Here is a 13114-nt window from a genome sequence, read left to right on the forward strand (position 1 = left end):
CCTCTAGCAGAAGTGGTTGAGACCCAAGTTAAGACATAAACTGGACGCAGTAAGTAGCAAAAAGGCCTTTGCGCTCTGAAAACCCCAGTCACCCCAACAACGTAACATCTGCAGCATTGTGGACAGTGCTGTTCCTTTGCACAAAGTGAGTTCCACATTCCCTGACAATGCTGGAAGGACTGCTGATGACACGGGAAGCCACGTTAAGAAGATGCTACATTCATTCCACGTACACAGGCCAGTAATTTACCTCGGACGGATTTCACTTGGCTCTGAGTAATTCCATCAAAATCTATCTCCATTAGGGATCGCAGGAAATTTGCCTCAGACATCATTCCTTTGGCTGTCTTCCAGTTTAATTCTTTGTACCCTCTCATTATAAGGATACATTCACAGACAGTCTGCACCTGCTTAGGGGGTTTTGCAAAAGATCTAGAGAACAGATGAAAGAGACAATGGAGGAGACAAAGCACATGATGCCAGACACAGATACTTCCTGTTAAGAGAGTCACTGCAATACAACAAGATTGTCCTACACAAAGTGAAAAAGATAACCCAGGCCAGACAAGGGAAGATTAACTAGACAAGGGATCAAGAACAGTTATTCTACTCGGACAATCTGATCAACAAGAGACTAAAGTATTTCAACTGTGGAAGGCCTAAAACGCTGAGAAAAGATATTCTTTTCTAGGCCAGTGGTGCAGCTATCCATTGGAAGGAGCAGTATGGGAAGAATCCAGAGATCTACAAGGGAAAGTAAATGCAACAAGCATGGCAGGGAAGGGAGAGCCATTGCTATTTCCAAGACAGCCAAGGACTGGATGTACCTTTACATCTGTCCCCAAATACAAGATGTATTATAAAAACTCAGAAAGAAGTAACTCAGCAAAGAAATACACTTTCATGCTATCAAAGCATCCCTGAAAAGTAAGTGTTGTATGTTCCTATTCACACAGAATAAAAAGAGAGGAGGAATGAAGGGGTTTGGACAGCCACTGCTCAGGCAAAACCCACAGCAGTTCCCAGTGAATCAGACACAGGAGAGAGAATCACGGGGAAGACACCAAACGTACAAACGGAAGAACAGTCTTGTGGGGAAGTCCTGGACTAGGGATCAGGGAATTTTGCTGTGACCTCTGCACCTGGACGACACATGTCCTGACCTTTATCCCCGCACCATGCAGGTGGGGAAGGAGAGGCTAAGTCTCAGCCCCTGCAAACAAGGGTCCCACAGTAAATTTCCAAGAGTTTACACTACTGCAGATCCAAATGAATCACCTGATCTCAGTAACATCGGATTTGTCAAGCTTCTGCAGCTCCAGTTTGGCAGCTTCTAAAATAGGCATGGCCTCAGCCAGAGCTGTCTCAGCTTCCTTCTTTTCCACGCCAATAATCTTATTCTGTTCCTCTATCTCCACAGCTTTTTCTTCAGCCATTTTTTTCTTCTCCTCAGCTAGGAATTGTAAAAATAGAACCATAAATGGGTTATTCATATTTGTATCCAGAAATTATACTAATAGATGTGTTCCTGGCTCAAAATCAGAAATTACCATCAGCTCAGTACCCTTTTGTTGTTAACTTGCCAATGTTTACAGGGCTCCTCTCATCACTTTTTGGTTAGGAACACTGTCAGTGTTCCACATAAGAGTGCACATAATCACTTTTCCTTCCATTCCTCCCCTGTGTCTTTCCTCTAACAGTCATTTACAGAATCAATAAAATCCTTTTCTGGCTAATGCTTCTTTCCCCCATTGCTCCCGACGCGTTGGGAAGGGAAGAGAAGGGCAGGAGAACATAGCAATGAGTTGGATCATCAGGATGAAGTACTGTAGGCCAAACACATTGCAAAGGTGGCAATCTGGGTAGGATATAACACCTACTCTTATAATAGGACACTGGATCAGCAGAGACAGTACAAGAAGATCATCTCTTGGAGCAGCTGGAGCTCATAAGAGGATCTCCCCACCCAACACAGATTATGTGAGCTTTGCTTACCCTGCGGGACACCTCAGTAGCTGTAAACTACTTGCCTACTGCTGTGTTTGTTGAAATTTCTTGTAACAAAGCCTCACAGGCAGCTGATTTCTCTGCTAATACAATCTTTTGTTCTGCAAGTTTCTTGTTCAGCTCAATTAGCTGTATACTGGCTTCCTTCAGTTTATCTAAGCCCCCATCCAGCCGTTTACATTGTGCTAGGTAGAAAAAAAGGGAGAAGTATTAGTGATTCATTGGTACTATCACACAGTAACAGACAATCTCACAGAAATCAGATACACTTATAGCTATACTTTGCAGCAGGGCATCCTACGTTACGAAAGGAAGATCAGTGGAACAGATTTTTCCTTTCTTAAGTCTCTCACCCAAGATGGTGTTAACGCCATCTGAGCTGCCCCATAGAGGCTCTGTGCCATAGCTCCCTTTTCATATGAGATTGTTCGTGTTTTATCCTCGTCACGTACTTCAGTGCCCATAGACACATAAATGAGAACTGTAGCCCGAGGAAGCATGTCAAACCTTGAGCTGGACTGAGCTGCTATATTCAGATCTAATCAAACTCTCCCTACGCAGAGGAGTGTCTGGTCTGAAGATTCTGGCTCAGGTTTTTTGGGGAAAAAACCTGTATTTGATACAAAGCCTGAACATTCACATCTGGCAAGGATATTGGTCCAAAGTCACAACCAGATTCCAGCACAGCATTTGAGATAGAGTTGATTTTTTTTTTTTTGGTATAATGTGGGTAATATGTGGGATTTTCACCACAAAATGTTTTTCTGTTTAAAATTTTTAAATCATGTATTAAAAAGGAAAAAATATCTACACAGCCTTACCTAAAATGAACTCATTTCTCTCCTCCAGCAATTTTGAATAAGTATGGATAAAATCAAGGTAATTCTTTGGTGTGACATAGTTGCTACGTCTCAGCTTCTGCAGAAACTTCTTGCTGAAGTCCCCTACAGATTCATGTACCATGACTATGTGCTCAATCACCAACTCCGAGCTCTCTGATGGAACACGTGGGCTAGTTCCTAAAATTGGGCAGAAGAAATAAAAAAATCCCAAGTTCTTTAAGAGTATGTCAATTATCATCTTCCTTCTTTTATGTACATCAAAGCCAAAGCAGACCAAAAAGTCTGCTTTCCAAGGCAAAAAGCAAGTCAAGGGCTCAGAAGAGAACCCAGGCACGCTGGCAGGTGTTACACCCAGGCCATACTGTCTGCAGTGTTGGGAGCTTGCATTTGAGAAAATTTTAAAATCTATTTGAGTAAGAAACTTCCATCAAACAACACCTTTTGATCATGATTTCGCATCACCAGTTTAGAGTCAAGGTAACAACCCCAATGAGAAAGCAAATCATGAGATCTACAATACCTTCAAGGTAAAGAATGTATTTCTTGAGCTATCCCAAGAGCTAAGGGGTTAAAAATACTGACATTTTACATACCGACAAAGGATTTTGCAACTGCATACAAGGCTTGGGGAGGCCAGGGCAAGAACCAGTCAATACCAGTGTTGTTGACAAGACCTTAAAATATAAGAATAATGTTATCAGAACAATTTCTTTGTAACATTAGTCCATAATCTGGAAGACAGACCTGTGCTTAACTTTTTTTGCATCAAGAATTTAAAGGACTTGTCTTAGTTGACCCCTGCTTAGCAACAAAATTTAGTACAAAATCAATACCTCCATTTTAATAGTAAATAATCCACTTTGCACCTGTCTCCTGCTAACCCCAAAGTACTGTTTAGGATGTACAGGATGCAGTAAAGAACTGTAACAAGATATCTTAATGCCTAGGCTGGGACTCCCAGAACCCTCTTTCAGGCATCTGTTGATTCCCCCAGAGCTACTTCCAGCCACCTGTTCTGGAGCAGCACCTAGCAGGCTCAGGTGCTTTTGCTCTCAGTAGGTGTCTCTCTCACACTGCCCTTTTGGTTTTGACCCTGGCTTTGGATACAAAAAAGTGTTTCCCTTACCACCATCTTAGTTTCATAATGATTTAATACCACACATTCTTCTGTAAACTACAGAAGAGAGGCTGTAGACACAGCCATCTGTTTGTACATTTCCAGTTCAATGAGAACGACCAATTGATTTCTAGCTATTCAACCGGAAAATGAACGGATCTTGTAAACGTTAATCAATAACTCCCAATGATACGTGGTAATTAATTGTGGGGAAAAAAAAAATCACACACTGCAAATCCTTAATTATGAAAGCTGCTCTGCTTAGCTTTAGTTGCTAAACATCTGTGCACATCCACCGGAGATCTTCTCTTGCCTACAAACCTGTATCTTACAGGGAAGGGACTAAGCAGTGTATATGACTGATACCTGGGAAATTCCTGCACCACGTTCTTAGGGTGTCCCCAACTGGGGACATTCCCAGGACAATATGAAGCTTGCTTGCACATTTATTTACAAAATATTGCCAGACACTCTCTTTAGCCGGGCTTATTCCAGCTTTAGTAGCTTCATCTCCAATCTGACTTAATATGGTGTCTTTTTCATCATCTGGAAAAAGGGCTGGCACCATTCCTGCAACACAAGAACAGAAGAATATTAGTGAGAACTGTGCTGACTGTTACAGAAAACCATATGGCTGGGGACAGGGCAGATCAGAAACCAGAGAGTCAGGAATTCTAACTCTAAGGTCAGCAAAAATGATTCTGGGTAGTTCTGAACCTGTTAATCTCTCTATGCTTCTTCTCCTCCTCCATGGAAAATAGAGAGGAAGTACTTACGACGGTGCGAGGGAATTTAGAGGAATAATTACGTCATTTTTGTTTGGGCTTCAACAACATATACAAAATATCACAAAAACACAAAGTGCTTTTAACTGAATGAAAGAAATGAATGAAAACCTTCATTAATGTCTACAAATAATCAATTCATATTTCTCTCAATCACATGGCATCACTGCATAAGTTATCTAATGACTGACATTAACATAATGGGAAAAGAACGTGAGAAAAATGCCAGAAGAGTATGGGAGAGATCCAGCTGCAGGAAGGAGAGAGTTTACATTTACATATGCAGACACCCAGGGAAAACTAAACCAAGGAAAGGGTGAGATCTAACACATCTGTTTTCAAATCAGACTGTGTAGGAACTTCTATGGAGAGGCTGATCACACAGTACTATTTTCATTTCATTTTCAGCTGTTGCGTACATTAAAAGATACTAAACTACAATTTTGGAAGTTCATAAGCAGTTGCTGCAGTTCAGGGGAATGCTATTCAAAAGCCAATGGAAGAAGAGGTGCGCTTGTGACTGAATGCAGTTGATGATGTTCCCAAGACGTTTCTATCAGAACGTACCTCAGTCTTGGAATAAGTCTGAGACTTCTTCATTAACCAGCGTGATTGGAGTGAACTAACCCAATAGTTTCCTAGATGCATACGAATGACCATAAGAAGGTGTCAAAAAGCTATTATCAAGGCCAAGATCATTTCAGGTAGTATTTAAAGGTATAACTTTCTTGTCCTTAAGCTGAAACTAAAGCAGCAGGGGACACAGGGTGAAACAGTAATAGCTCGACCAAGGGTGCCTTTGAGATTATAAGTCACAAGCAGATACTGATTGGCAAGTCAGGCTGCCTGTGTCACCTGAAGTTAACATGTTGTTGATGAGTTCCAGGAAACTCTCTTCTGCTACATGGGAATCTGTAAATAAGAAGATCATTGACTTGTTCTCAATACCCAGCTTCAGATACAATTTTTTCAAATCTTCTCGGAAATTATTTTCTCCATATCCTCGACTCAGGATGATCTCAAATACCTAAGGATGTAAACACAGAAGACCCAGATGGACCCAAGACACGGTAGTAAATCTGGAAATCAAATTCCATTAGATTTTGATCAAGGGTTTTGGTTTGGCTCCTTTGCCATCAATAAATTTATAATATCAAAAAAATTATGCACTACATTCTTTTTAAACAGCTACATAAGTACAACCCTGCAGGACTACGCTTCCAAAATTGCTTTGTGTTCCTTCTCCTGTTCTGTTCTCTTCCAAGCCACCAGCCCCTGTAAGAGACTGAAAGTACCTTTGGAAGAAGAACGATTCCTATCTGAAATATTACCATATCAATCACAATAAGGTTCCTCAAGAAGCGCTGGAATGCTGCTGTAATAAAAGGTAAGTAACGCAAGCAGTAGTTAGGGACTACTAGCTTTTCACCCCCAAACCCATCTTTGCTTTCTGTCCCCAGATTCAGGTACTGACAAAAAAGTTGTCCTCTTAGACCTCCCAGCAATCACCCCACCCTATTTGGCTCTTTACAGGAAAGAGGTGCCACCCTGATCTTACCTTGATTGACTTTCTCTTCCCTTCCCCCGCCACCCCAGTTTAATTCTGATACCAACATTGTTTTCTTTGTATGCTTTCACTGTGAAGGCGCAGGGTCACTAACCTCACATCCAGCTGTATATGCTGCCAGTCGCGTAAGAGACTGCTTTCCTGAGCCTCCTACCCCTATGAGCAGGGCATGGCCATGATCCATCCGTACAATGCGATGTACACGGATTAGGTGCTCCAAAGCATCATCAAAAAGAACCAAATTCATTTTAATATTAACTTCGTTATATTCCTCCAGAATCTCCTGCAGACAAAGGTGGACAAAATGTTACTAGGAGACCAGGGAAACAATAACATTACTAAAATAACAACCCATTTAGCAGCCATACTGCATAAAAGATCTCCAGGGAATATAAATCACTGGAAAGCACTGCAGAGTTTGTAGCTGATCCTTGATTTTCAGTACTGCAGAACTCAAAAGAGTAACAGTGAAAATTCTACGTCCACACAGCAGAAGAACAGACTTCCTTATGGTTTGAGCCTGCCTGTGCTAGTTCCTCATGCACAGAGACAGAATCAGGCACAATTCCAAGCTGAAGCATACTACCTGAAAGAGAGCTTTTGCTGCATCATAGTCTTGGATATCTTCATAAATACGAGGCTCTCCTTCACTCAGTGCCATTCTGAAATCTCCAAAAAGAATAGGATCCCTCATGGCCTGCTCCAACTCATCTGGGAAATTCTCTTCAATCAGGTGTTTTATATGGCCTTGTACCTTAAAGTATATGAAATGGAGTCAGGTAACTCAACAAAGCAGGTGATTCTCAATCCAGAGACAGTTAGAGGGGTGAGGATGCAAATTCTTGCTCAAATACCAACCGATTTCAAGGGGATACTGATGTCACTAGAAGGCCCAAAGATCACAATGTCCTAATATGTTCTGTGTATGATCTAAAATGATCTAATAAACAGTTCAGGAACCATTCAAGCCAGTGGACTGCAGAAGTTTAAGCCAGGAAGGGATAATCCTATTGCAAAAAATACCTAATTGTATTTTGGCATAAATACTAATCAACCTTCCTTTTCAGCATTCATATTGATGTCTTGCTGCCAAGACTTCTCACAAAATCTTGAAGGTCTGAATGAACGTAAAAATGCAGAAAAGTTGCAGTATAATTATTCTGAGTTGTGAAAATTAAGCTGGAAATGTGTCTTTTTATGTCAGAGGAGAAATTTTTAATCAGGAAAATGTGAGGCCCCTGAAATCTACCTCTTTCCATCTAAGCAAGCTGCTTACATATATGTAGACTTTGTCCAAATCCTTCCCTAATTTTCAAGGAATAAAATTGGCTTCCTTCTCTCTTTTGTTTTAAGATGTCATTTGGAGCACTTTCCAGTCTGCGCAACAGCCAAAACTGAATGCATTGGTTTAGGGCTCGGTTCTTACTCTTCTTTTTCTCCCTGTCTGACCGTATAGTCACGTTCTGACACAATCCTTTCCAAAGGAAGATACTGACTTGAGAAGGAAGCGATTTCCTGAGTTTTCACCTGCACTGCTCTCACACTTCATTTATGTCACCTCGGCTACTGCTAACCAATTTTTCCCGGACCAGTGAAGCCAGTGACACTTTTTGTTCCTCTGCAGATCTGCTCACTTACTCTTCCACAGTCACTTTATTTTGGAAAAAAAAAGAAAAAACTCCATGGACCATGTTTTAAATTAATGGAGCCACAGCGTGGTCAGACAAGTCTGTAGTCTGACTGCAGGATGTAAGTGCAACAGCTGGTAATGTTGCTGTTGTAAATTAGTTGCTCTGATAATATAGTCAGTAGCTACTAAAAATGAAAGAAATTACTCACCAATGCCTTGTCTGCTTCATTAATCAGCCTGTCATGGAAAACCCTCAGACACTCATTTCTCCAGACTCTCACCATCTGGGTGACTGTTTGGAACCTGCATTAACGTCAAAATATCAAACTGCACCAAATGAATCAATAAGATCCCTAAGGCCATGTGGTTAATAACACTGACCAAAGCCTGGACTGGCTTTCTTTTCCCCCTCTTTTTGTTCTTGTTCTCTTCATAAGAAAAAAATTATTTGTTTGCATCTTTACCTCCAGATACTGTATTTAAGAAAGAACATTTTCCCACTGTATGGTGATGGTTCAGTGAAAAGTGACCAACCGTGGCTATTTTTCATGTATCAAGCTATCTCATCTTCACCCAGATTCATCCAATATAAATGGGTGTAGGGCCACTGAAGACAATTTTTCTATTCTTACCTCTCTGGGGTTGTAAGAATAAGTCCATTATAGACCCTGGAAAGATCCCGCAGGTTGAAAATGTAATGGAATTTGGAAGGAGTAGGAGGTAGGTCACGGACAATCATTTTGTAAAGCTCCAAAGTACACGCTGTCATCCTGTCAGAGATGGTTGCTATAGACTCATTAAACATCTGCAAACGCGAGAAGGAAGAGATGTTCTCATGAGATTGCCCACAGAGAACTGAATGCTCTCAAAAATGTACTCTGCTTTACAGCTTTTAACCCTGCTTTTCATGAGGACAAACATTTTTAGAAATTCATATTAGTGTGTAGTATGAACACCCTAGAGTTAAATGTTTTCGGCAAGGTCGATCTCCCAGCCTGAGCTTGCACAGTGCTGAAGATGATATAGTCATGCTCTGTGACTGGGATTTCTACAGCACTTCCATAACAGAATAAAGAAAGTGCTCTTCTCTTGTGTAATATTGCAGTTCAGTTGCTTAGTGATGCACCTTACTGCTTTATATTAAATTTTTCACTCTCATTTAGGAAATAGTTTGCTGAATTTGGGGATTTGGTTACAGAACCATAACCAGATGGTTCATAGGCTTCAATCTATGAAAAGCACTGGTTTTACAAATTATCTTCTGGCTTGGAAGTTTACATGTTATTCTGTTATTTATCAACTCTGTGTAAACACATCTCTTGAGAAGGGAAGAGAAAAGGAAGGGTTTTCATGAGGTTCTAAACAAAAAGAGGGAAAGCTGATGAAGAGGATTTCAGGTCTTTTGATAATACGGATATAAATGTATATTTAAAAATAGCAAGCCTTTTAAGCAGCCTTTTAAATACAGTGAAATTACCTCAGTGTGGCCTTTCAAGATGGAGGCATAGATCAAATTCAGTGATTGCTCAGAAGGAAAAGGTACATTAAAAACACTGAAGAGTGAGATGAATCGAGGGTCAACCTCATTCCGACCTCCTCCAGCTTTTCCCATGGCAGCAATAAAACCCAGGTCTCGAAGAATTTTACAGGTCATCTCCTTCCCGCGGTCATACAAGAAACCTCTTTCTAGCAGCAGCTTCAACAAAGCAATGGGTTGCTGTGTGCCATACTCATCAACCTTTGTAATGCAAAACAGCCAAGATATTTAGAGCACAGTACACCAGCTTGACACTGACTGCTATAAATGGGGAAGTACTGAGCTCCATACTCAGCAGAACTTTAGAAGGTCTAAGCGACACTTTGTAAAGCTCTAGCACTGATTGAGAACATTCATGCCAATGTCTCATATGGGAAAAGTGCCTCTTCTCCAAGGTAAACCCTCCTGCCCAGCTCGTAAAGAGGAAAGGATGGCTTCTACAAAGACCAACTCCAGTCAGTCTCAGGCGACAAAGATATGATCTTAATGGCATAAAAAAATGATCCAAAATGATGTCTCCAGAAGAAGATGTTAATAACATACAGGACAAATATTGCAATAGAGAGAAATAATCCCTACTGCACACAATTTCAACTCTTCTGAAGACCCTGCCCTGAAATCGAGTTAGGCACTTGCCATGAATCTCCTTGACTTGTGATTAGTTGTACCTGTGTACGAAGGGACCACATCACTGCCAACCCACATGTTGCTGTATTACCTTCCACCTCACTGGCAGCTTACCCTTGGCATATTCATATCATCCATGAAAACAAGGAGACGTTTTCCCATAGGGGGACCATAAGTGTCTTTAGCCCGTTTCTCTACATTTGCCTCTAGGTTTCTCTGAATGTCCATTGATGTTGTACGAGAAGAGAAGTTAATTACCAGTAGCAGCTGCAGAGGACAGGAAATAGATGAGAATAGATTTTTACCTCTTTTTTTGACAAGAGCATTCTAGAAAATATTCTTCCTAATAGAATGTCAGACACACAGGAAACATTTCTCTGGTCCAGTTATTCACTTGAAATACAGATGACGAAAAAAAGTCAAATTCTTTTTCTTAGCACTTTGATAAGAATATATTTACTGTATAAAACTGAATCTCTGTGTGGTAGAACAGAACAAAATGTCTTTGATCCTGAAGGATTCTTGAATCTTTTACATGCTTTGGGTCTGAGCTTGCAGTCAGATCTCTGTATCCATCTGAGGTTTCTTCAAAGTCAGTACTTCTACCAACAGATTCAGGCTTCACAATGTAAATTTAACAAAGAGTCAAAGAATAAAAATGCAGCTTTACAAACAACACAAAACGCCTCATACGTACATTAAGGTCTTTGCTGAGATGGTTTAGGAAGTTCTGTGTAGTTGCTGTTTTAGAAGTACCCGATTCACCTACAAGAACAACTGGGCGTTTCATTTTTACCATCTGTTCTAGCAACCAAGTAGTGCGTGTTGTATCCACCGTAGGCACTGGAAAAGATCATGAATATGAGAGCAGGTTAAATTAAAATGCAGTACAGCTGAGGAATTTATATTCATAGAACAGCGCTGGATCAGACTCACAAGGTATTAACATGCAGTTGCACAAAGGTATAATAAAAAAAAAATCAATTTACTAACATTAACAGAAGGAAAATTTTAATTGTCAACCACCTCTTGTTTAAGCTTTTAGCACGGGGATCTTTTCTCCTATAGACTTATTAGAAAGGAAATTCTCCTCCATATAGGAGGGTCATGGCCCAGTTAGGCTCTGTTTAATCCCTATTTCCAGGGTATAATCAGGATTTATTTGGATCATAAGCATTTTTCTGGTACTCAACAGAGATTAATTTTGTTCTTTATGAGTAGTCTGCACTTAGGAACAACTTTCGAGATCGCACCTCTTACGTCAGTGAAGTTAACCTGTGCTTGCTGAAGTATTACTATAAAATAATATATATTAATTTGTCATTAACTATGAAAAGCACCTGTCATCATTATGGAGCGCTGGAAGTAACAACAGATAACAGCCTTAAGAATGTATTTTTTTATCTACTGAGCATTCGAATCAGTGATTTGAGACTTTTTCTAGCGTTTCTGGTAGAGGAAACTACAAATCTGTCTTCTGCTCTTCTGGCTCGTAAAAGGCATTGTTCATTCCTAACAAGCCTTAATAGCTGAAACAAGTTTTTCATTCTTTTCTCACTTCCTTATTACACAATGCTGCAAATCTCAACTCTACTCCTTCTGAACTACCATGACAAGATCATTAAAGAAATTGAATTGTGCTATCACAAGAAGCTGAACCTGGTTAGACAACCTTCATTACAGAAAGAAGATGCCTCATGCTAGGTCCCACCACTCGGTGGCAGCACATTATAAATTTAAGGTACATCCATATTATATTTTAGCTTACCTAGGATGTCAAGAAATTTCTCTTGAGGTTTATGAATATATTCAGGAACAAGTTTCATCCAAGGTATCCACCTTTTTTTAAATCCATCAAAATGAAAGTCATACAAAGTTGGTAACTGACCTGCAAAGCATTAAGCAACTGGAGACTTTCTAGGGCACCGAAATATTTCATGAGAAAATAATCTAACTGAGATGAAAATAAAAGGTAAGATTCTGGACCAAGTGGTACAAAACTGTGTTCCATTTACTTGTTATTTAACCCAGTAAGACATCAACCAGAATTTTCCTAGTCCAGCATTTAGATCATATTATCCCCTTTGAAGCATCCTGGTTTTAACTGTCTACCTCTTCAGCTTGGCATAGAAAAATATTGTTTGAGCATAGACCAGTAGTTGAGAGTCATCTAGCATCGGTGTCTTTGTGGGGTTTTCAGTGATAGTCCTTCAGAGATCACCAAACATCTTTTGCAGGCAGGATAGCTAGCTGGAAGGAAGAACAATGTTCTGCCTTCATGGAAACAAAAGCTTTATTAATATAATCAAAGGGAATCAGACTAAATTATGAGAAAAACCTACCTGGCAGCTCCCCTGGCTTAGCTAGGATGTTGTCATCATGAACAGTAGACATAGAGGAAATACGTTTAATTGTTTCATCAAACTTAATTCGTCCAGTATCAAGAAGAGCAGCACCTAGGGAGGAATACAAAGCTTCCAAGAAAAAACACTCCAGAACATCAGGGTCATCAGGATGTACCACGATTAGAGCTTCCAGCATCACAGTCAACTGCACCACCTGTTGTAAGACAAGATATGTAAACAGAATTGACATTTAAATGCGCAAAACCTCTTAATATCTTTTCAGCTGAGTGTTTAATGATCTGTTGTTCTTACAGGTGTTATCTATCTATGAGTACTGATGACAGTAGAAGAGCATTGTCAGGAACCAATTGTTTCTATTGTCTCCTGGTGCTTATCGCTAGGAAACTGACATTTCAGCGAGGACTCTACTTTTGTGTCTTATTTGGGAGGTTTTTACTCTCTCCACGGCTCAGTTTCACTTTCTAGAGAAACTTTTTCAACCATTATTCTGTATCCCTCACCATATTTAGATCTGTTTGAGGAACAATGGTCTTCAGCCTTTCTCCTTGTCTGCCATCCACAATTCCTTCTGTGATCATATCAATAAGGTAGGGCACATATTTTTGAAAAAGATGATTGAATTCAAGTCTCTCTTGC

The 13114-nt window shown here is 40.2% G+C and overlaps 1 protein-coding gene across 1 annotated transcript in view; it reads right to left on the minus strand.

Moving 5' to 3' along the window:
* The window catches only part of DNAH10 (dynein axonemal heavy chain 10), a 59741-nt gene that overhangs the window by 16958 nt on the left and 29669 nt on the right, over positions 1-13114 (minus strand). Inside the window, exons 42-58 of the mRNA XM_068911659.1 lie at positions 12979-13113; positions 12455-12671; positions 11881-12000; positions 10810-10955; positions 10227-10379; positions 9426-9686; positions 8581-8753; positions 8158-8251; positions 6905-7072; positions 6413-6601; positions 5607-5778; positions 4333-4536; positions 3443-3523; positions 2829-3026; positions 2031-2192; positions 1279-1453; positions 251-432 (exon numbers count right to left, since the gene is read on the minus strand). Coding sequence (XP_068767760.1) covers positions 251-432; positions 1279-1453; positions 2031-2192; positions 2829-3026; positions 3443-3523; positions 4333-4536; positions 5607-5778; positions 6413-6601; positions 6905-7072; positions 8158-8251; positions 8581-8753; positions 9426-9686; positions 10227-10379; positions 10810-10955; positions 11881-12000; positions 12455-12671; positions 12979-13113 — 2830 coding nt within the window. The remainder of the gene's footprint in view (positions 1-250; positions 433-1278; positions 1454-2030; positions 2193-2828; positions 3027-3442; positions 3524-4332; positions 4537-5606; positions 5779-6412; positions 6602-6904; positions 7073-8157; positions 8252-8580; positions 8754-9425; positions 9687-10226; positions 10380-10809; positions 10956-11880; positions 12001-12454; positions 12672-12978; position 13114) is intronic.

This window comes from Struthio camelus, chromosome 17 (assembly GCF_040807025.1).
Source record: "Struthio camelus isolate bStrCam1 chromosome 17, bStrCam1.hap1, whole genome shotgun sequence".
Classification (NCBI taxonomy): domain Eukaryota; kingdom Metazoa; phylum Chordata; class Aves; order Struthioniformes; family Struthionidae; genus Struthio; species Struthio camelus.